This window comes from Hevea brasiliensis, chromosome 18 (assembly GCF_030052815.1).
Source record: "Hevea brasiliensis isolate MT/VB/25A 57/8 chromosome 18, ASM3005281v1, whole genome shotgun sequence".
In the NCBI taxonomy this organism is placed as follows: Eukaryota; Viridiplantae; Streptophyta; class Magnoliopsida; order Malpighiales; family Euphorbiaceae; genus Hevea; species Hevea brasiliensis.
This window is the reverse complement of record NC_079510.1, coordinates 36,834,103-36,856,090: the sequence shown is the minus strand read 5'-3', so window position 1 is coordinate 36,856,090 and position 21,988 is coordinate 36,834,103. Positions and strand designations below refer to the sequence as shown.

Below are 21,988 nucleotides of genomic sequence, written 5' to 3'. Positions count from 1 at the left end.
AGATTCCATTATGCTCTTAATTAGATTTAGATGAGAACTGGCCTTGACAGTCATTTAAAATATCATTAGCAAATTTGTTGTCATTATAGAAACTAATCTATCTATGGCTACAAAACTAACCAATTGCAACCACTGAACACTGTAAAAAATTCAATCTTGGAATGCATTGCCTTTAGACTAATTTGAAGCTAATCATGAATTCTATCTTCCACCAAATCAAAACATCATTGGTGGTTAAAATTTTACTGGTATATAATAGTGGGTTCTTAAAACCGAAGTAACTAAAATAACAGAAAAGCGTCTTGCTTCAATATCACTTCTGATATTGAAGGTGATCCTTTACTTAATCTTACTTCTATATGTATGCAAGTAAGATTCAAATCTGAAATAGAAAGTTCAACATGATCACAGTAAAATTATGCAAGATTTGTCATCACACCATTGCTACAGATGCAAATAGTGCAAATAAAACAAATCCATTCCTAGGAAGCAGTTTTACAATGACTAAAAAATATTGATATAAAAGAAAGGTACTTCCTTTCTGTGAGGAACACAACACTCTTTCCTTAAGTTATATGAACTCTACCTGAAAAGTTATAATCTTAAAGCACTTATAGTCAACAAAGGTGCCACAACCCCACACGACAACTTATATAAGCGTCCTGACAAAAAGGAAACTGTTAAAAAGAATGGCACCTTCTTTCTGTTGGAGGAAACATCTCAATTTTTTGGACTAGGAATAATTGATGGAATGTAAACTGTGCAATTTCACTAAAGCTGTATTACTAACTGGGGCATGTGACTGGTCAATCAGTAGGACCATTGCATATCTTGACAACTCACCAATACATTAGCATATACCAAGTGGCATTTTGTCACTTCTAGCCTACTTTAGCCATATAACTATCAGCAGAATATTACAGGTACCTAATGATCCACATATTCAAAGTTTAAAAGTCTCTTTAAATGCAGGGACAAGAGATTTTGGCAGAACAAAGAAATCATAAGCTTACCCCCGAGAGTTTAGATCAAGATTCACCTAGTCTCGCATGAAATGGAAACTGAAGCTGATATTCCAGAGTCTGTATCTTTACCGGTATGTAAGACCACCTTCCTCTACTGTATGCCTTTTACTTTGTGTTTTGCTATATTAATGATATACAATGTTAGAATCTGTCATCAGAAACATTCAGGGTGGCATAACAGTTTTGCAAGATCATTGACAAATGAGAGCAATAAAACAACTTTCACAACTTTGAAAGAAAAGATCATTGAGGAATTTAATAATTCATGTTGCATTTATTGTACAAGTAAAGCTGTTTATACTAGATTTTCCCTGTTTTGATCAACATAGGCAGCAGGAAAAAGAAAGTTTGCAGCCTTCATTTGCCTTGTTTCCTACCAGACAACTTTCTATAAGTCTCTCTCTCTGTAGATATATATATATATATATATATATATATATATATATATATATATATAGATATAGATATCTTCCAAAAAGGAAAAGAAAAGAAGATGGCAGGGGGGTGGGGGGAATCATCATGTATGTGAAGATAAGTACTTTACACCTGTAGTGTTTTCAGTTAGTTTTTAAGACACCCTACAAAAGCTACTCTTGATCAGTGTCTTCTATATTTTTATCAGCGCTTATTGCTATAGATCATGGGTGCAATGATAAGTATGTTACAACATATGGAAAACTTAGAATAGCTGACATCCAAATCTCATGGTAGCATAAATCCAAATAAACAGATAGACAGATTACAGAAAATTTTCATCAATAAAAAAAATGTCCAGCTTTATCAAAATTACATGCCCAACAAAGCGTCTTTTCAAAACTCGTAGTCAAATCTGAGCTATCATGACTAGATAAGAAATAACCATTTTGTACTTAATATTATTTTACAAAATTAATGAATAACAAATATCTGATTGTTGCATATGTCTTGATGGTTAATTTTCTGAGATGCCCTTTCAGTGGTGCATGCATAGAAAAGTTTGAGTTCTCACTTTTCCATTGAGCTTCTGTTCTCCCAAGTGAATTAATCTCACCGCAACTCTAAGAATGCTTTGCCAAATGCCTTGACATGCATGCACACACAAATACAGCATTTTAAGCATGTAACTTATATTACTTCCACAAAATTTTAAGTTAGGAATTAAATTTATATTTTATAAACCAACAATTTATTACAGGAATGCAATCCCAGTTGGCTACATCCTCCATATCCTTAAAACCATAGTTATGTGGAAACCTTCCAACTAATAATAAATCTTAACCATTAAATTACTTCATATGTTTTCCCAAATTAGATTCACGCTAAAAAATTCTATATGGATGTCATGGGATATCTATTGGTGTGAAGATGACATATAAAGTCTCCACAAATGTAAGCACAGATTTTCCTTTATGCAGGAAAAAGATGGAGTTAACAGACACTTGACCCCAGGAGAGTTTAACCAACCTCCTGAAACTGCTGATGACTTGTTAAAATCAGCAAAAATAGAAGTATCAAATAATGTTGAAACTACAGTTAGTGGCTTTGAAGGCAAACCTGGAGTGACAGCAAGTGGAAGTTTTTTAGAATCACCCACAATTGCCAAAGTTCCAGGCGAAGAAACCAGCAGAAAACAAGAAATTTGTCAGGCCGTTGATAGGCCATACCAAGCTGAGAAGAAGATGACAGAGAATGAAAAGCAGACACAGAAAGATGAAAAATTTAAGGCCGCAGAAGAGATGGAAAATAAGGAGAATGATGTCATAGGTGAAACAAAGGAGAGAGGAGAGAAGGATGAAACAAGCTGTCAAATATCAGCTGCTACAGGAATCAGTTTAAAGATGGATAAGATTAAGGAACAATGCCTCAGGGCTGGAGGAGAGGAAATTTCAGAGAAGAGAATATCTGACCATGTCGAGGAAAACCCAGAGACTATTGAAAAAGAAACTATTGGTTTGCAGAAAGATGAAAAAGATGGACCAAAGGAAAATGAGGATGTTGAACTCAAAACTAGTAAAGAAGCAAGCATAGTTGAGGCCAGCTCAGGTCAGAATGAAGAAACTTTGATTCACATCCCTGATCCGACAGTTCATGATTTGAAAACTAGTGTTGAACCAACCACAGATGCCTTCCTTAAAAATAAAAGCAATGACAAAGCTTGGAGCACTGAAACTGCAACTACTGAAGAAAACAGTAGAGAAAAAACTCCTGAAGGAGTACAAGAGAAGAAAGAAGAGAGATGCTCCAGTTCCTTGGATGAGAAGAAGGGTCCTGATGTGGATGAGACAATTGAAAAGAAAGAGAGTGAGAAAGAAGGCATCGAACATGATGCAATTGGAGAATCTTCTCCAACACTAGCAGAAAGTATAGACATCATGGTGAATGCTGGAGAAACCAGCTCTGCAATCATAGAGAATGTGTATGACAAACTTGAGAGTCCATCTGTCACATTGGCAACAGACAGGTCAAGCATGCAAGAAGATGATGTGCTTAAAGTAGGAGATAAAGTAGACGAGACCTCTACTATAGAAACCAATGAGGAAAGCCAATGCGCAATCAACTTGAATGAGAATAAGAAAGATGTGACCCCAATCACTTATGAAACCCAAGAGAAGCACAATTTAGATATTCCTTCTGTCACACAGACTGAAGAAATGTGTTTGCAGAAAGTAGATGAGACTCCAGTATCCAATGTGGTCCAAGAAAATTGGTCAGAGGACGTGAAAGAAAGCCCACAAGAAGAAGGCCAGATAGAAATCCCTGAGAAAACAGCTCAAGCTGATAGCAGTGAAGGTGAAAACGTTAGGGATGAGATGACTCACGAACAAAAGCTTGACAATTTGCCTGTAAACCACAAGGAAGGTAAACAAAACATAGATGAACAGCTGGCTGTAACAGAGGCATCAGCAGGGGAGAGCAGAGACAACATTGGGCATACAGTCATAGCAGCTGAAGACAAAATCAATGATGCAATAACTGCTTCAGGACACAGCAAAGATGAACCAGGAAATGAAGAGATAAAAGAATCTTTGGAAATGGCTTCTGAGGAGATAGAAACAACTGCTTCAGGTGACTGCTCTGAAACAATTGCATGTGCGAAAGAGGATACTTCCATCAAAGATCAGGAAGAAAGCTTTGACAAAAAGGAGAAAGAAGAGAAATCAATGGACATTGATGCTATCAGAGATGACGGAATTGTAGAACTGGAGGTTAAAACAATATTATTCTTGGAACTTTTCACTTCCAAGCTTTTACTCATCTGTATTATGTCCATAAAAATCATGAAAGTGAATACTACAGCTTCAATAATTACAACTGTATCACCAAAGTTTCACATATTTTCTTTACTTCTTGCAGAACCTCCAACCAAAAGAACCGAATGAGAAGATTGAAATTGTAGAAGTTGAGATCCCAAGCAAGAGCGTAAATGAGTTAAATGCAACTCATTCATTAGAAAAAAGAACAGAACTAATGGAAGGTGAAGAGCTGGGGAGAGTTTCTGAATTTGAACCTCAAGACCAAGTTAAGGAAGAAGAGAAATCAGACATTGATGCTATCAGAGATGATGGAATTCCAAAAGCAGAGGTAAAAGCAACATTAATCTTGAACCTTTTTCAATTCCAAAGTTTCATTTATCTGTATTGATTCCTTTCACATCTTAAAAGTGAATATTACATCAACAATGACAACGGTATCTCCAGAATCCAGTCAAACAAATTTTTCTTTCCTTGTTGCAGAATCCCCCAAAAACAGAGCTCAATGAAAAGATTGAGCTTGCTGAAGTTGAGATCCAAAACAAGAGCATCGATGAGTTAAATGCAACTCATTCACTGAAACAGGAAACCGGACTAATAGAAGGTGAAGTGCTTGGGGGAATCTCTGATGTTGAACCTCATGACCAAGTTGAAGAAGAAGAGAAATCAGTAGTCACTGATGTAATCAGAGATGATGGAATTCCAAAAGTAGAGGTAAAAACAATATTAATCTTGAACCTTTTTGGATTCCAAAGTTTCATTTATCTGTATTTCTTCCTACACAAGTCATGAAATGAATACAACAACGTCAATAATGACAACAATATCTATATAGTTCCACAAATTTTCTTTCCTTGTTGCAGAATCTCCCACCAGCAGAAGCCAGTGAAAAGATTGATATTGCAGAAGTTGACGTCTCAAACAAGAGCATTGATGAGTTCAATTCAACTCATTCAATGGAACAAGAAACATTACTAGCAGAAGGTGAAGAGCAAAGGGAAGTCTCTGGCTCTAAACCGCAAGAGCTAGTTGAAGAAGCTAATGGAGCAGGTAGAGATGAGGAAAACCATGATGAAAATAACCCTAAAACTTGTGAAAGCACCAAGAACATCTATTTAGAGCTTCCACATGCAAAACGGACAGAAATTACAGGACAAAGCTCAGAAACAAGTGAATTAGGGATTGAGAAATTGGAAGAGGCTTGTGAATACGACTCCAAAGAAAAATTAGAGGTCAAGGATGCTCACACAAGCATAGAAGAATATATACAAATGAAGGAAGAAGCACGTGAGATAGAGACACATAAATTGGCAACAACAAGTAAGTACTCTCAACTTGTAACATAAGCTGAACTAAAACATACTTGTGCAACTATAAAATGAAAATTTACAAGATAATACGTTCAATGTGAAATGTATTGGATGATACTTTGCTATTCGAAATGTGCCAATCTCTTTGAAAGGGTTCAATAACTGAGGAAATTATAAACCAAACAAGAGGCTTTGATGGCATGTCCTACATAGGCACAAAACCCATCCTTCACAAGCACACACAAAATTAGTTCCTTCCGTGTCCAGCAGATGAGAGACTAATATCAAATATAACGACTATGAGTAGTCAAATGTGCAATTCCTTTCACTTCTAGTAGTTTACCTCACGCTAAAAGCATTTCATTAAATATAACTTAATAGTTTGCACAACATCATGGCATACAATCATTTTTGTTAGAACCTTCTTTGCAACATGGTTTAAGTTCTCATCAGCACTTCAGTGAGTTGAGTCAATACTATTGCTGCTTCTGATGTCATAAAAGCTATGTATTTGCAAAATGCTATATTTGTAGGCATATCTCTGTGAGAAAGAAAGAGAGAGAATGATTGCCCTGGTACATTTACTGCAGGTCATGACACTGAAAAATGTCATACTGAAGAAGCAACCTCAGATAAAATCTGCATTGCTCCCTTTCTTCATGAGACAGTTGAGCAAAACTTTCAAGCAGCAAGTCTTGCAGAAGCAGTAATAACGTTGAAAGGTGAAGGAGAAGACAAAGAGAACAGAAGTATAAAAAATGAAGAGGTATACACTAAGAACAAGTATCGATAGAAATTGAAATTCATTTTGCTTAGTTGTTTTAAATTCCCTTTTCTTCTTTACAATCATCAAGTCATATCTAATAATACAATTGCGTTATGGACCAAAGGTCATAGGCGCTGGTGAGGTCAATGATGAACAGAACATAAAAGACAATATTATGCAGCTTCCATCAGAAGTAATTAACATAGAGACAGTTCAGAGCTCTGAACAGACTGAAAGGGAGGTGCATATATCTACAGGAGAGGACACTGCAGGACAGATCACAGAAGGCAACAGTATTAAAGACATCTCACAGGAGTCTGTTGAAGAATGCGCAGTTATGAACTTCCAAAATGATGAAAAGAACACTGACAAGTCCAGCAGCACAGAGGTCAGCATGAAACTAAACATATTAGTGGTCTTCACTAAACTCTAGCTTTACTTGTTTTTCAACTGAAAAGTTAATTTCTCGTGCAGAGTTTTCAGGAGTCTGAAACAGCCAAAACAGTTGATTACATAGCAAATGAAGCAAAACAGAATGATGAAAGACCCAACTCAACTGTTCAATGTTCATTGGTTAAGGAGGAAGGCATGCAAAGTGAAAACCTAGCTTCACATGAGGTTCCATCAGAAGAGGAAATTGTTGGGGATGAATCTTCCATAAAAAAGGATGAATACAAAGAGAAGTATACTGGGTTACCAGAGGTTGAGGAGCGCAATGAGGAGATATTGAAGGGAGAAGAAGATTTAGAAAAAATATTGCAGGAGAATGAACCCCAAGAAAATATTGAACATTCATTGAATGTGAAATCAGAAGAAACTGACGAAGGTGCTTTAAGTAAAATGGATAACATTGTAGAAGAAAAACTTGAGAGCCCTCGAGACCTTGAAAGGGAGGCAAAAATGGCAACAGAAGAAGAAACTACAAATGAGAGCAATATTAAAAGCCTCTCACAACAATCAGTTGCACAAGATCCAATTGAGAACTTTCAGAATGATGACATCGGTTTTGAGAAGTCAAACACAGAGGTTAGAATGAAACTCTTAATTACTTCTCTCTATCAATTTCAGTTCATTCATTTTTGTTGACTGAAAAATAGTTCTTTTTGCAGAATTTTGAGGAGTCCAAGGCAGTAGGAACAGGCAAGAGCATTGCAAATGAGACAAATCAGAATGATGAAAGCCTCAGTGCAACTGTTCCAACATTAATGGCAAAAGAAGTGGAAAGTCTACAGGTTGAGGATAAGAATATTCAAGCCAAAGCTTCACTCGACGAGAAAAAGGAGGAGGATGAGTGTTCATTCAATATGAATGAGGAAAATGACAGCCATGCTAGGCTAGAAGAGGATAAGAAGAACAGTGACACAGAAAAATCCAAAACGGTTGATTTTCCCCATGAAATGAATCAGCAGGATGAAAGCCTCAACTCATCAACATCACTGGCAAAAGAAGTGGAAAGTCTACGGGATGAGGGTAAGAACATTCTAGCAGAAGCCTCAACGGAGGAGAAAAAGGAGGAGAATGGGTCTTCTGTAAATATAGATGAAGATGGCGATAGCAACACTAGGCTAGAAGAGGATAACATGGACAGTGACAAGGAAAAATGCGAACCGGATTATCATTTTTCCCATGAAATGAATCAGAATGATGAAAGTCTCAACTTGTCTCTTCAAGCTTCACTAGTAAGGGATGAAAGTCTGCCAAGTTACTTGACTCCACCAGAAGCTCCACCCATGGATGAAAAGGATGAGAATCACTCTACTCTCAAAATGGATGAGGAGAATGGGAATAACACTGGATTAGAAGAACTTAAAGAGCAAAATGAGGAGACATTGAAGAGTGAGGAAGATTCAGAACAACTAGAGAAAAAGATAGAAACTGGAGAAAATCTTGAACCGCTGATTACTGTGCTATCTGCAGAAACTGAGGCAGTTACTTTGAAAGAAGTGGCTCATAACACTGAAGAAGAGATAGTTGAGAATCCTCAAGACAATGCAAAGGAGGCAGAAATGTCTAAAGAAGAAGATGACACCAAGGGACATATCATGCATGAGAGTGATATTGAAAGCCTCCCAAAAGAATCTATTGAGCAAGGAACGCTTAAGAATCTCCATAATGATGAAATTAATGCTGAAGTGTCTAACCAAGAGGTAAGTTTGACACTTCAATTATGGTAGCCTCTGAAAAATATTAGTTTATAGTCTCATTGTTGACTAGAAACTTGGTTTCTTTTGCAGATTTTTAAGGAGTCTCTAACAAGCAAAACATATGAGAGAATTGTAGTTGAGACAAATGAAAATAATGAAAGTCCCAATGCAAATCTTCCAACTGCATCAATGAAAGAAGAGGAAAGCTTGCAGGGTAAGGTTGAGAACATAAATCCAACAGAAGAATTGCCAGAGGAGACAAACAATGGATCTTTGATCAAAGCTAGCAAAGGTAATGACAGCAATACTGAATTAGCAGAGGCTATCAAGAATTGCGAGAATGAAAGATCAGAGAGTGAAGAAAAAAGGGAACCGGAGTTGCAGAAGAATGAAACAGAAGAACTTCCTCACACATCATCAAATATAATTACTGCAGAAACTGAGACAGGTACATTGAGTGAACAGGCCAATGACATCATAATAGCAAAACAAGTTGAAGCCATCCAATATACTGAAGCAACTGTAGAGAAAGAAAATAATGAAGAAGGAAATGAAGATATTGAGAACAAAGCGCAAAAAGTCCCAACCAGAGAGGTAGAATACAAAAAGATCTCTTAAAAGAATCAAGTATTTCCCATCTTCTATATCATTCAAGCTAATAATTATCTATCAACAGAAGCTAAGGTAACGACATTATAATCTTATCCATTATGCAGGATCAAAAACCAGAGGAAGAAACATGCAACAAAAATGTAAGTGTGGAGACCGAAGTTGTGGAGACAAAGCCAATAACAAGTGAAATAGATACAGAAGGCAAACAAACAAGCAATAATACAGAAGAGGAAATAAAAAAGGAAGAGATTGAAGAGGTCCAGTCTAATGAATGAATCTTTGCTTAGTCTCACTGTATTCAGTCTTATTTTCCTATTTTTCATTATTATTGCCACCAAAGCTGAAAACTCTTATGCCCTGCAGGTATACAGGGATACTAAGACTGCTTGCCTGAAAGAAGAGAGCAAAAAACACATCATAATGGAAGCACACACCACCATAGGCATCTCACCACAATCAGCTGGAGAAGTAACAGCTCTAATCAATAAAGGGGAGAAAGAAGAAGAGAAACCGAAAATGGAGGTTGGTTGGACAACTTGATTCATGTTGTGCTTCCTATTGGCATCCTTATAATTCATATTCAACATCTAAAATTCCATCTCTTGAGCAGAGGCAAGAAGAACTGGAGCCAACCAGTATAGTTAAGGACACTGAAAAACTAGTTCCAGAGGAGGTAAATGTTATAAAGGACCAGTCGACAGAACCTGCTATTGTAAATGCAGATGATATGATAGCAGTGGTGCCAAAAAAAGAGGTATGCCAAATGTTATGGCCAAGAACTTGTGAACTTTCCTAGCATGATCTATCATTTTTAATGTACAATATATTTTTCCTTTTCTTTTAATTTCAAGATCTCATCCATTCATATAGATACATGAGATTCAATCGAGAACTTTTCTAGAATGAACATTCATTTTTCATGTACAATTTATTTATCCTTATCTATTTCAATAACAAACCCATCTGTTCACATAGATGCATGAAATTATTCAACCTGCTGAGAATGAGTATACTGTGAAACAGATCACAGAGGAAGGCAATGCAACTAAGGGCAACTTTGATGTTCCTGTAAAAGGAATAGATGAAGAAGATACTATACAGAAGGAAAAAGAAGAGGTCAACTTCTGAATTTCTCCAATTTTTTTTTTTTTTGTTTCATCTATCCTTTCTTAGTTGCATATTTACAGATCCACATGTTTAACAGATAAAAAGCTTCAATTCAGAATCCACAAAACAGATTGCATCAAGAGTTTATGAGGAGGCAAATAAACTCTACAACCTGGAGGAAAAACAAGAACCAAATATTGGCCTTTATCCTGCGAAAGAATCTGAAGAAGGAATGCTGCCTAAAGAAAGCAATGAAAGCCTTGTTGAAGTCTTCTTATTAGAGTCACAGAGCAAAGAAGACACCTTAGGGAAAGAAGAGCCACTCGTTAATGATTCTATCTCAGCATCTGTTACGGAAGTGACAAAAGAAACAAGCTTTGAGGGGGTGGAAGTCAAACTAGAAGATGAAAGGAAGTTTGAAAGTTCGGGTCCCTACACTCAAGAGACGGGACCAATGTCAGGCGACACAAAAGGAACTGCATTGGACAGTTTGGATAGCAATGCCCCAAGAGATGATGCCACCACCTTGGTTGAGAAGAGGGACCATGAGATATCACGAGAAGCATATGAAGCTGGAGAAGATATAAAGCATGACATCCAAAACGAAGCTTTTATTGCAGGAATTGACAATCAAAGGGAGATGATTATTACTGCAACATCTTCAGGCAAAATATCAGATGATAAACTGATGGAATGCCCTAAAATTTTATCAAAAGATTCTGAGTTCATAACTAGTGAAGAAAGCAAGCCAGTAAATGAGGATAAGATCACAGCTGCAGACGAGGTCTCAGGATTAGTTCTTGTGGACACTGGAATAGAGATTACAAATGAAGAAGCCAGGTCTTACCAGAGTGAGGCTCTTCATCAGAATCCTGAGCTACTTAATGAAAAAATTCTCTCCAAACCAGAGGACACTGAAATCTTGAAGATGGAAGAAACAGGAGACCTAGTTGATCAGGGAGAGATTTGCAATTCAATTATCCTGGAAGAAGAGGATTCTGCTAAGAAATCTGAAGCTCAGAAAGATGATGTTGAGGATTCTCCTAAAAATTCTAGCTTAAAGAAAGATGATGCAGTAGAAAAAGAAGATGCTAAGCTCGCAACAGAAGCCCAGAAACAAGAGCTTGAGGCCAGTGAGACCAAAAACTTTGGAATTCCAACAGAAGAGGTCAGAGAAAAATATTTTCTTTTTCTCTTTTGCATAGCCTCACAATGAATTAAGAACCAGCTTGAGTGAATTCATTTTCTTCAATCCCTAATGGTGCAAATGAGACATTGATCATTGATCCCTCAGAATGGATTTCTTAAATGCCATAAAAAATTTAGTGGTCCAATTCCTTACTTTTCTTAATTCCACTGATTAGAAACTAAGGTACTGCTAAAATATACAAAAGAGGCATCTCTGAAATATTTCTTAACCACTGTCAATTACATCTGAGACTTCCTCTTAGTCTTACTTGACCAACTTAAGTGTTCATATGCTGTGTCAAACAGTGTCAATTTCTTATCTATACTCTGGCTTACATCAAACAAGCACACAATATCTATTTTCTATGACTACATTTTTTAGCCTTCTAATAACTGTCATTGTGTAACAGAATTTTGAATCATTGGAGTCTAGTAAGAAGCTTGATTGTACCTCTGAAATAGTGACAAGAGATCAAAGCAATGAAACAATCCTTGATACCAACCTAAGCACAGTTGAGGAAAAGAGAATTTCTGAATCTTTTGAACAAAGATCCCAAGAATCTCAAGAGAATCAGGAGGAGACAGAAGAGATAACTGAGTCAAAGTTGGAGGCTGAAGATCACATTAAAGAAACACAAAATGCAGATGAGACAATAAAGGCTACCATCTTAACTGAAGAGGTCTGAAAAAAAAAAAAAAAAAAAAACTCATCTATAAGCATAAGTAAATTTCCCTCGAATATCTCCTAGGTTCAGTTTTTTTAATTTACATGTTTCTTTATCAGGTGCACAAAGAAGTTGAGAAAGCTGATTTTGATGAAACTGTCAAACACCTTAACAAGGAAGAGAATGATATACAGGAAATTCACACTGTATCCACTGAAGATGAAAGAGAAGATGAGGTCAGCTTAACAATATGACTATTTAATGTATTTTAAATATTACACCACTTTAAAATTCTAACATAAACAATTATTTGAATCATGATTTTAATCAGGTGAAAGAATTCAGCCCTGTATCCACCGAATCTCTTAAAGCAACAGACTCCAATGAACAGACAGAAACAATAAGCTCAGAGGTTCAAGTACCACAAGCCGTGGAAAAAGATATATTAGCTACAAAGGGAAAGGAAGAAAGAGAATTGGAAGATGCAGATAGTGAAAAGATTGTAAGCCTCTCACCCATTATACCAACAAAAGAATCGGAAGAAAAAATTAAGGAGCAGATCATAGAGGATGCAGATGGTGGTTATGACAATATAAAGGCAACAACTGTGGTGGAGGTAACAACAAAACCATGCTTGAAGGAAGTTCTGACAGATGAAAAGCTAGTGCAGCACTCTAGCATCCCCTCAGATGAGAGCAAACCACATGCAGTTGAAGTTGAGGCATGTCAACAGGACAGCATGGTGCTTGAAGAAAACTCCTCAAACTTGGCATCGCGACTTCCACCTGATCATGAGAGCACAACACAGGAGAATGCAACCATGGAGAAGGGAAATGCAAATCTAGATGACAAGGAGGATAGTGGAAAAGCTTCTGATGTAGTTTATGAATCCAGAAATCAGAGAGTGGAAGAGCTGCACATAGATGAAATTAGAGAAGAAATCAAAGCAGCCTCTGAAACAGTACACAAGTCTCAGAGTGATGAAACAGTTACAGGAATTGAAGTTGCTAATGATCAGACCCGCCCAGAAGAGATAACAAAAGAACATGAGACACCATCTCTAGCAATTCCTTGCAAAGAAGAGGAGCGTGAAACTAAAGCCACAATTGAAAATATCAGAGAGAAGATAGAGAAAAAGGTAATAGCAAAGGATGAAAAGCCAGAAAATTCTTCTGCATTAGAGACAACAGAAGACAGATGCCTGCAAGTGGAGAAAGAGGAAACTCTAGACAAAATTAAAGAAGAAACCGAAGAAGTTTCTGAAACAGCATTGAAATCCAAATGTCACAACCACGAAGTTGCTACAGAAGATATAGTTGCTGATGATAAAGAGGAGAAATCAGAAGAACAACATCAAACAGAATCTGACGCATTACTTTCCAGGGAACATGAACTTGAATACTCAATGCAAGTTGAGAAGATAGAAGAAAGCATAACGGAAGTGGAATTGCCAGTAGATGGACCAAAAACAAGTGAAGAGTGTTTCTTACCAAATGAAGAGTCCAGGGATATCATTGTCTCCCAATTAGACCTTGAAATTAGTAAAGATAAAAAAGAGAGTCCAAAGGAAGCACAAAAGGAACAAGAAGAGACTTCATCAGAAACTGAAGAAAAGAAGGGATCTTCTGTTTTCACATTAAATTCTAATTCAAAAGACGATGGCAAAGATAAAGAAGAAGAAATCAGTTCTGATCAGACTAATCTTGTGGAGAAACCAGAAGAACAGAACCAGAAACAGTCCTCTTCACTGCTTTCAAAGGAACAAGAGGATGGAACTTCAGCCAAAATCAAGAGCACAGAAGAGAACAAGAAGGAAATGGAAGTGCTGGACAATAAGTCAAAAGCAACAGATGAGGTATTCCTCCACAAGGAAGATCCCAGAGAGCTTGAAGTCTCCCTGTTTGAGTTTCAACCTGATATAGATGCACAGGAGGAGAGCCCAAATGAAATACATGATAGACAAGATGGGGCTAAAAATGGTACTACAGAAGGAATTAAAGAAGTTTCTGAATTAGCATCCAAGTCCAGTTCTGAAGACCATACAGAAGCAGCAGAAGATGAAATTATTTCGGATCACTCTCTACCAGTAGAGACATCAGAGGAGCAAAATCAGACATCATTAGCTGGATTGCTTTCCAAAGAACAGGAGCATGGCATTTCAACCAACACTAAGAGCATAGAAGAAAAGGCAATGGAAGTGGAAATACCAGAAAATGCACCAAAAACAACAGAAGAGGGATGCATTAAAAAGGAAGAGACAAGGGAGCTCAAAACCTCCCAATTAGATCTTCAAATTGACAATAATATACAGAAGGAGAGTCTTGAAGAAATCCATGTGGCAGAAGATGGGACTCCAGATGAACATATAAAATTGCAGGCTGAACCTGGAAATGAGATGAGAGATGCAGAACATCCACTAGAAAGTGGGAAAATCTCAGAATCTGAAATAACAGGGCTGTCTGAGAAAACCTCCACTCTCAAGACTGAGCTAAGTGAAGAGGGTTCTGAATCTATATTAGAAGTTCATGGTCGCGAAGTACTCAATGAATCAGAAGAAACTGAAATCAAGGAAAAGCATTTAGAGGCAACAACTTTGGATTTAATGGTCAAAGAAAATCAAAGTGAAAAAACAACCGATGCAACTGAGAACATACATAATGAAGTCACACATGAACAGGTCAGATAGAGAATTAGACAACTTGCTATTTTTTTTTTCTTTGCTTCTCCAAAAGGTGTAAAAACATTTGATACTTAATAACTAAGAGCGAAAAACAACAGATCATCGAAGAGAATGATGCCAAGAATTGTGAGGAAATAACTCTTGGTGAAGAAGGAACTAAAGAGAGCCACCAAGATCAAGGGATAAAGCATGAAGAAAGTCTAGGAGATGAGGTGTTAACAAAGGCAACACAAAATGAAGCGGTAAGACTATAACTACTAAATTTTATTTGCATTTACTTCCCAACTTTTTCATTATTCTAAAGTTTAAGCCTTAATTTGAAATACAGTTACGTGAGGAAATTGAGAAGACTGATGCAAGTGACACAATTGAAAAACAGATCAGCATAGAAAAAGAAACAGTTGAAAGCTTTCAACAAGCCATTTTTGACAATATCTTGGTTGAAGAAGCAACTAAAACATTCCAACAAGAACAAGAGTTGAAGGGTGAAGAAATTCTAGGAGATAAGATATTAGCAAAGGCAATACAAAATGAAGAGGTAAGACTAATGTATTGAATTTTGTTTATATTTATTTCCTAACCTCTTCATTAGTGTAAAGATGAAAACTTTTGTGTAAGATACAGCTATGCGAGGAAATTGGAAAGACCGATTCAAGTGAGATAATTGAGAAACAGAACAGCACAGAAAAAGGAAAAGTTGAGAACCTACTCCAAGGTATTGTCGACAATATTTCAGGTGAAGAAGCAACCAAAGAGATCCACCAAGAACAAGAAATAAAGGGTGAAGAAATTCTAGGAGATAAGGTGTTAGCAGAGGAAATGCAAACTGAAGTTGTAAGCCTTTAAGCATTGAACTTTGTTTATATTTATTTCCTAACATCTTCACCATTCTAAAGTTGAAACCTTTATCTAAAATACAGTTATGCAAGGAAATTATGAAAACTGATGCAAGTGAGACCATTCAAAAGCAGATCAGTACAGAAAAAGAAACTGTTGAGAACCTTCACCAAGCTATTGTTGACAATATCTCAAGTGAAGAAGCAACGGAAGAGATCCACCATCAACATGAGATCAAGGGAGAAGAAAGTATAGGAGAAGAGGTGTTGACAAAGACAACACAAAATGAAACAGTAAGACTATAACTACTCTTTATTTGAAATACAGTTATGCGAGGAAATTGAAAAGACTAATGGAAGTGAGACAATTGAAAAACAGATCGGCACAGAAAAAGAAAAAATTGAAGGCCTTCAACAAGCTGTTGTTGACAAAATCTTGGTTGAAGAAGCAACTAAAATGATCCAACAAGAGCATGAGATGAAGGGTGAAGAAATTCCAGGAGACAAGATAGTAGCAAAGGAAATAAAAAATGAAGAGGCAAGACTAATATATTGAATTTTGCTTTTATTTATTTCCTAACCTCTTCATTAGTGTAAAGTTGAAAACATTTATTTAAAATGCAGTCATGCAAGGAAATTGGAAACACTGATTCAAGTGAGACTATTGAGAAACAGAACACCACAGAAAAAGGAACAATTAAGAACTTTCTCCAAGGTGCTGTTGACAATATCTCAGGTGAAGAAGCAACTAGAGAGATCCACCAAGAACAAGAGATAAAGGGTGAAGAAATTCTAGCAGATAAGGTGTTAGCAGAGGAAATGCAAACTGAAGTGGTAAGCCTTTAAGTATTGAACTTTGTTTATATTTATTTCCTAGCCTCTTCACTACTATAAAGTTGAAACCTTTATCTAAAATACAGTTATGCAAGGAAATTGTGAAAACCGATGCAAGTGAGACCATTCACAAGCAGATCAGTCCAGAAAAAGGGACAGTTGAGAACCTTCATGAAGCTGTTGTTTACAATATCTTAAGCAAAGAAGCAACTGAAGAGATCCACCAAGAACATGAGATCAAGGGTAAAGAAAGTAAAGGAGATGAGGTATTGACAAAGACAACACAAAATGAAGCGGTAAGACTATAACTACTAAATTTTATTTACATTTACTTCCCAACTTTTTCATTACTGTAAAGTTTAAGCCTTTATTTGAAATACAGTTATGTGAGGAAATTGAAAAGACTGAAGCAAGTGAGACAACTGAAGAACAGATCAGCACAGAAAAAGGAGCAGTTGAGAGCTTTCAACAAGTTGTTGACAATATCTTGGTTGAAGATGCAACTAAAAGAACCCAACAAGAACAAGAGATGAAGGATGAAGAAATTTCAAGAGATAATATTTTAACAAAGGAAATACAAAACAAAGAGGTAACATTAATGTATTGAATTTTGTTTATATTTATTTCCTAACCTCTTCATTAGTGTAAAGTTGAAAACTTTGTGTAAAATACAGTTATGCGAAGAAATTGGAAAGACTGATTCAAGTGAGACAATTGAGAAACAGAACAGCACAGAAAAAGGAACAGCTAAGAACCTACTCCAAGGTACTGTCGACAATATTTCAGGTGAAGAAGCAACTAAAGAGATCCAACAAGAACAAGAAATAAAGGGTGAAGAAATTCTAGGAGATAATGTGTTAGCAGAGGAAATGCAAACTGAAGTGGTAAGCCTTTAATTATTGAACTTTGTTTATATTTATTTCCTAACATCTTCACTACTATAAAGTTGAAACCTTTATCTATAATACGGTTATGCAAGGAAATTGTGAAAACTGATTCAAATGAGACGATTCAAAAGCACATCAGTACAGAAAAAGGAACAGTTGAAAACCTTCACCAAGCTATTGTTGACAATATCTCAAGTGAAGAAGCAACTGAAGAGATCCACCGAGAACATGAGATCAAGGGTGAAGAAAGTATAGGAGATGAGGTGTCGACAAAGGCAACACAAAATAAAGCAGTAAGACTATAACTACTAAACTTTTTAACATTTACTTCCCAACTTTTTCATTACTATAAAGTTTAAGCCTTTATTTGAAATTGAAATACAGTTATGCAAGGAAATTGAAAAGACAAATGCAAATGAGACAACTGAAAAACAGATTAGCATAGAAAAAGCAACTGTTGAGAGCCTTCAACGAGCTGTTGTTGACAATATCTTGGTTGAAGAAGCAACTAAAAGGATCCAACAAAAGCATGAGATGAAGGGTGAAGAAATTCCAGGAGACAAGATAGTAGCAAAGGAAATACAAAACGAAGAGGCAAGACTAATGTATTGAATTTTGTTTTTATTTATTTCCTAACCTCTTCATTAGTGTAAAGTTGAAAACTTTTATTTAAAATACAGTCATGCAAGGAAATTGTAAACACTGATTCAAGTGAGACTATTGAGAAACAGAACATCATAGAAAAAGGAACAATAAAGAACCTTCTCCAAGGTGCTGTTGACAATATCTCAAGTGAAGAAGCAACTAGAGAGATCCACCAAGAACAAGAGATAAAGGGTGAAGAAATTCTAGCAGATAAGGTGTTAGCAGAAGAAATGCAAACTGAAGCGGTAAGCCTTTAAGTATTGAACTTTATTTATATTTGCTTCCTAACCTCTTCACTACTATAAAGTTGAAACCTTTATCTAAAATACAGTTATGCAAGGAAATTGTGAAAACTAATGCAAGTGAGACCATTCAAAAGCAAAGTACAGAAAAAGGGAAAGTTGAGAACCTTCACGAAGCTGTTGTTTACAATATCTCAAGAGAAGAAGCAACTGAAGAGATCCACCAAGAACACGAGATCAAGGGTGAAGAAAGTATAGGAGATGAGGTGTTGACAAAGGCAACACAAAATGAAACAGTAAGACTAGAACTACTAAATTTAATTTACATTTACTTCCCAACTTTTTCATTACTATAAAGTTTAAGCCTTTATTTGAAATACAGTTATGTGAGGAAATTGAAAAGACTGATGCAAGTGAGACAACTGAAGAACAGATCAGCACAGAAAAAGGAACAGTTGAGAGCTTTCAACAAGCTGTTGTTGACAATATCTTGGTTGAAGAAGCAACTAAAAGAATCCAACAAGAACAAGAGATGAAGGATGAAGAAATTCCAAGAGATAAGATATTAGCAAAGGAAATACAAAACAAAGAGGTAACACTAATGTATTGAATTTTGTTTGTCCCTATTTCCTAACCTCTTCATTAGTGTAAAGTTTAAAACTTTTGTGTAAACTATAGTTATGCGGGGAAATTGGAAAGACTGATTCAAGTGAGACAATTGAGAAACAGAACAGCACAGAAAAAGGAACAGTTGAGAACCTACTCCAAGGTGCTGTTGACAATATTTCAGGTGAAAAAGCAACTAAAGAGATCCACCAAGAACAAGAAATAAAGGGTGAAGATATTCTAGGAGATAAGGTGTTAGCAGAGGAAATGCAAACTGAAGTAGTAAGCCTTCAAGTATTGAACTTTGCTTATATTTATTTCCTATCATTTTCACTACTATAAAGTTGACATCTTTATCTAAAATACAGTTATGCAAGGAAATTGTGAAAATTGATGCAAGTGAGACCATTCAAAAGCATATCAGTACAGAAAAAGGAACTGTTGAGAACCTTCACCAAGCTATTGCTGACAATATCTCAAGTGAAGAAGCAGTGGAAGAGATCCACCATGAACATGAGATCAAGGGAGAAGAAAGTATAGGAGAAGAGGTGTTGACAGAGCCAACACAAAATGAAACGGTAAGACCATAACTACTAAATTTTATTTACATTTACTTCACAACTTTTTCATTACTTTAAAGTTTAAGCCTTTATTTGAAATACAGTTATGCGAGGAAATTGAAAAGACTGATGCAAGTGAGACAATTCAAAAACAGGTCAACACAGAAAAAGGAACAATTGAGATCCTTCAACGAGCTGTGGTTGACACTATCTTGGTTGAAGAAGCAAATAGAACGATCCAACAAGAAAATGAGATGAAGGGTGAAGAAATTCCGGGAGACAAGATACTAGCAAAGGAAGCACAAAACGAAGAGGTAAGACTAATGTATTGATTTTTGTTTATATTTTTTTTCTAACATCTTCATTAGTGTAAAGTTGAAAACTTTTATGTAAAATATAGTTAAACAAGGAATTTGGAAAGGTCGATTCAAGTGAGACAATTGAGAAACAGAATAGCACAGAAAAAGGAACAGTTGAGAACCTTCTCCAAGGTGCTATTGACAATATCTCAGGTGAAGAAGCAACTAAAGAGATCCACCAAGAACAAGAGGCAAAGGGTGAAGAAATTCTAGGCGATAAGGTGTTATTAGAGGAAACACAAACTGAAGTGGTAAGCCTTTAAGTATTGAACTTTGTTTATGATTTATTTCCTAACCTCTTCATTACTATAAAGTTGAAGCCTTTATCTAAAATACAGTTATGCAAGGAAATTGTCAAAACTGATGCAAGTGAGACAATTCAAAAGCAGATCAATACAGAAAAGGGAATAGTTGAGAACCTTTACCAACCTGTTGTTGACAATGTCTCAAGTGAAGAAGCAACTGAAGAGATTCACCAAGAACATGAGATCAAGGGTGAAGAAAGTCTAGGAGATAAGATGTTAGCAAAGGAAATACAGAATGAAGCTGTAAGACTATAAGCACTGAACTTAGTTTTTATTTATTTGCTAACTTCTTCATTACATAAAGTTGAAGCCTTTATATAAAATACAGTTATGCAAGGAAATTCAAAAGACAGATGCAAGTGAGACAATTGAAAAACATATCAGCACAGAAATAGGAGCAGTTGATAACCTTCACGGAGTTGTTGTTCAGAATAAGACTGCTGAAGTGCACTTTCCAGATGAAACATGGGAAAAAAATGTTCAGAAGACAGAAGGGAAACCAATCATTGAAAATCAGGGTGATGAGACAATATCTAGAGATGGTATAACAGAAGCCACAACTGCAACTGAAAAGGTTAGATTACATTTAGTCTCCCTCAATCTGAGTTTTCTGAATTGTTATATATATATATATATATATATATATACATGTTCTTTATTCTTTTAAAGAACCAAATAATGCTTAAAGATCAAACTGGATAAGAAAAAGATTCCACTTGACATTCCAAATTAAGAATCTTCATATTTTGTCTTATCAGAAATTGGGTGCAGAGACATCACAAATAGAAGTTGCCACAGGCCTTGCAAAAGCCTCTGAAACCACTGAGGACATTCATCAGGAAGAGAGTACCTCTGATGGAACATTGGAAAACCAGAGATTGAGAGAAGTAGAGCTAGATACAATCATTTCAACCGGAAAGAAAGATGTTCCACAGATGCTGCAAGAACTAGTTGCAGAAACCACAAAAGTTACTGAAATAGGAGGTTCACAGCATGTATATGCTGCAGATGTCGATTCAGAAGTAAAAGGAGTTGAACATGGATCAGATAATATAGTGGATGAGAAAGATGAAAAAGCAATTGAGGAGACAGTTTCAAAGGATTCAGCCAAATTTTCATTATTTGACATGATGCAGAAATCCACGAGAGAAAGGCAAGCAGCTGGAGAATTGACTGAAGCTAAAGAACCAACAGCAACAAAAGAAGAAATGAAAGTTGAAAAACAAACCGAACAAACAAAAAGGGCAAAATCTGATGAAGAAGAAGAAGAGGAAGGAGAGGAGCACAAAAAGAATGACTCGGGCTCTGAAGCTCCAGTAATTGTAGAAGCCTCAAGGGGCATAGACATTAAGGTTGCACACAAGAAATCCCATAACATATTATCCGGTGTTGGATCAAAGGTGAAGCATTCCATTTCCAAGGTGAAGAAAGCCATTACTGGCAAGTCCTCTCATCCAAAGCAACAATCACTAAAATGAAGTACAAAATACTAGGTGACAAAAACAAAATTCATTCAAAGGGTTGTTCTCATTTGATGTTTTGATTATAGGATTAAGGTTTGAAGTGTGGTGTGTGCATATAGGTAGCTTGTAAGTACAAATTCAGATTCTGCACATATATGTATAGAGAGTTGAACATGCCATGATTGTAATGCATTGTTGTTTGCAAGAAGAAGCTCTACTGTGGAAAATCTTGAAACCAGATTTTATTATTCTTCTTAATCATAAATTCAGAAAAAGCTATTAAAAGAAACATCAAGATGGAAGGCAATCATTAAATAGTGTTGGGAATACTTGTCCCACATTAAGAAAATAGCTGTTGAGTTGCAACGTTAACTTTGCTAGTCATTTTGATATATAAAACAACTCAAATCACTTGTGTAAACTCAGATTAAAATGAATTACTCCAAATTTAACAAATAGCAGCAAGGCAATGATATGATGAGCAAGTAAAATGCACTTACTACGTATTAATTAATCATAGAAAT

The 21,988-nt window shown here is 36.1% G+C and overlaps 1 protein-coding gene across 20 annotated transcripts; it reads left to right on the top strand.

The window, feature by feature from the left end:
* The first annotated feature begins 948 nt into the window (after positions 1 to 948).
* On the top strand, positions 949 to 21,702 carry LOC110673059 (uncharacterized). 20 transcript variants are annotated; one of them, XM_058141208.1, is made up of 40 exons: positions 949 to 1,096; positions 2,420 to 4,210; positions 4,359 to 4,586; positions 4,739 to 4,969; positions 5,119 to 5,575; positions 6,156 to 6,331; positions 6,456 to 6,719; positions 6,806 to 7,357; positions 7,441 to 8,478; positions 8,566 to 9,069; positions 9,192 to 9,344; positions 9,451 to 9,609; positions 9,698 to 9,841; positions 10,063 to 10,203; positions 10,292 to 11,362; positions 11,793 to 12,062; positions 12,167 to 12,283; positions 12,379 to 14,724; positions 14,826 to 14,969; positions 15,056 to 15,265; positions 15,352 to 15,561; positions 15,648 to 15,857; positions 15,943 to 16,101; positions 16,188 to 16,397; positions 16,484 to 16,693; positions 16,780 to 16,986; positions 17,072 to 17,281; positions 17,377 to 17,577; positions 17,669 to 17,878; positions 17,965 to 18,174; positions 18,261 to 18,467; positions 18,554 to 18,763; positions 18,850 to 19,059; positions 19,146 to 19,272; positions 19,303 to 19,355; positions 19,442 to 19,651; positions 19,738 to 19,947; positions 20,035 to 20,244; positions 20,330 to 20,575; positions 20,760 to 21,702. In XM_058141208.1, exons 1-40 carry the CDS (start codon positions 1,055 to 1,057, stop codon positions 21,477 to 21,479), a joined length of 14,478 nt encoding a protein of 4,825 aa, XP_057997191.1. In that variant the 5' UTR covers positions 949 to 1,054; the 3' UTR covers positions 21,480 to 21,702. The 20 variants fall into 20 exon arrangements, with proteins under 20 accessions (XP_057997191.1, XP_057997198.1, XP_057997189.1 ...); XM_058141215.1 differs by having other exon boundaries at positions 18,850 to 19,071; positions 19,493 to 19,651; XM_058141206.1 differs by having other exon boundaries at positions 18,850 to 19,071.
* The last annotated feature ends 286 nt before the right edge of the window (positions 21,703 to 21,988 follow it).

Excerpts from the sequence above, each read along its gene's own strand:
- LOC110673059 (XM_021836042.2), top strand. The coding sequence starts at position 1,055 with ATGGAAACTGAAGCTGATATTCCAGAGTCTGTATCTTTACCG. Across the intron at positions 9,842-10,062 it reads CAGTGGTGCCAAAAAAAGAG|ATGCATGAAATTATTCAACC; the intron begins GTATGCCAAATG and ends CTGTTCACATAG. Across the intron at positions 20,245-20,329 it reads AGGAAATACAGAATGAAGCT|TTATGCAAGGAAATTCAAAA; the intron begins GTAAGACTATAA and ends TATAAAATACAG.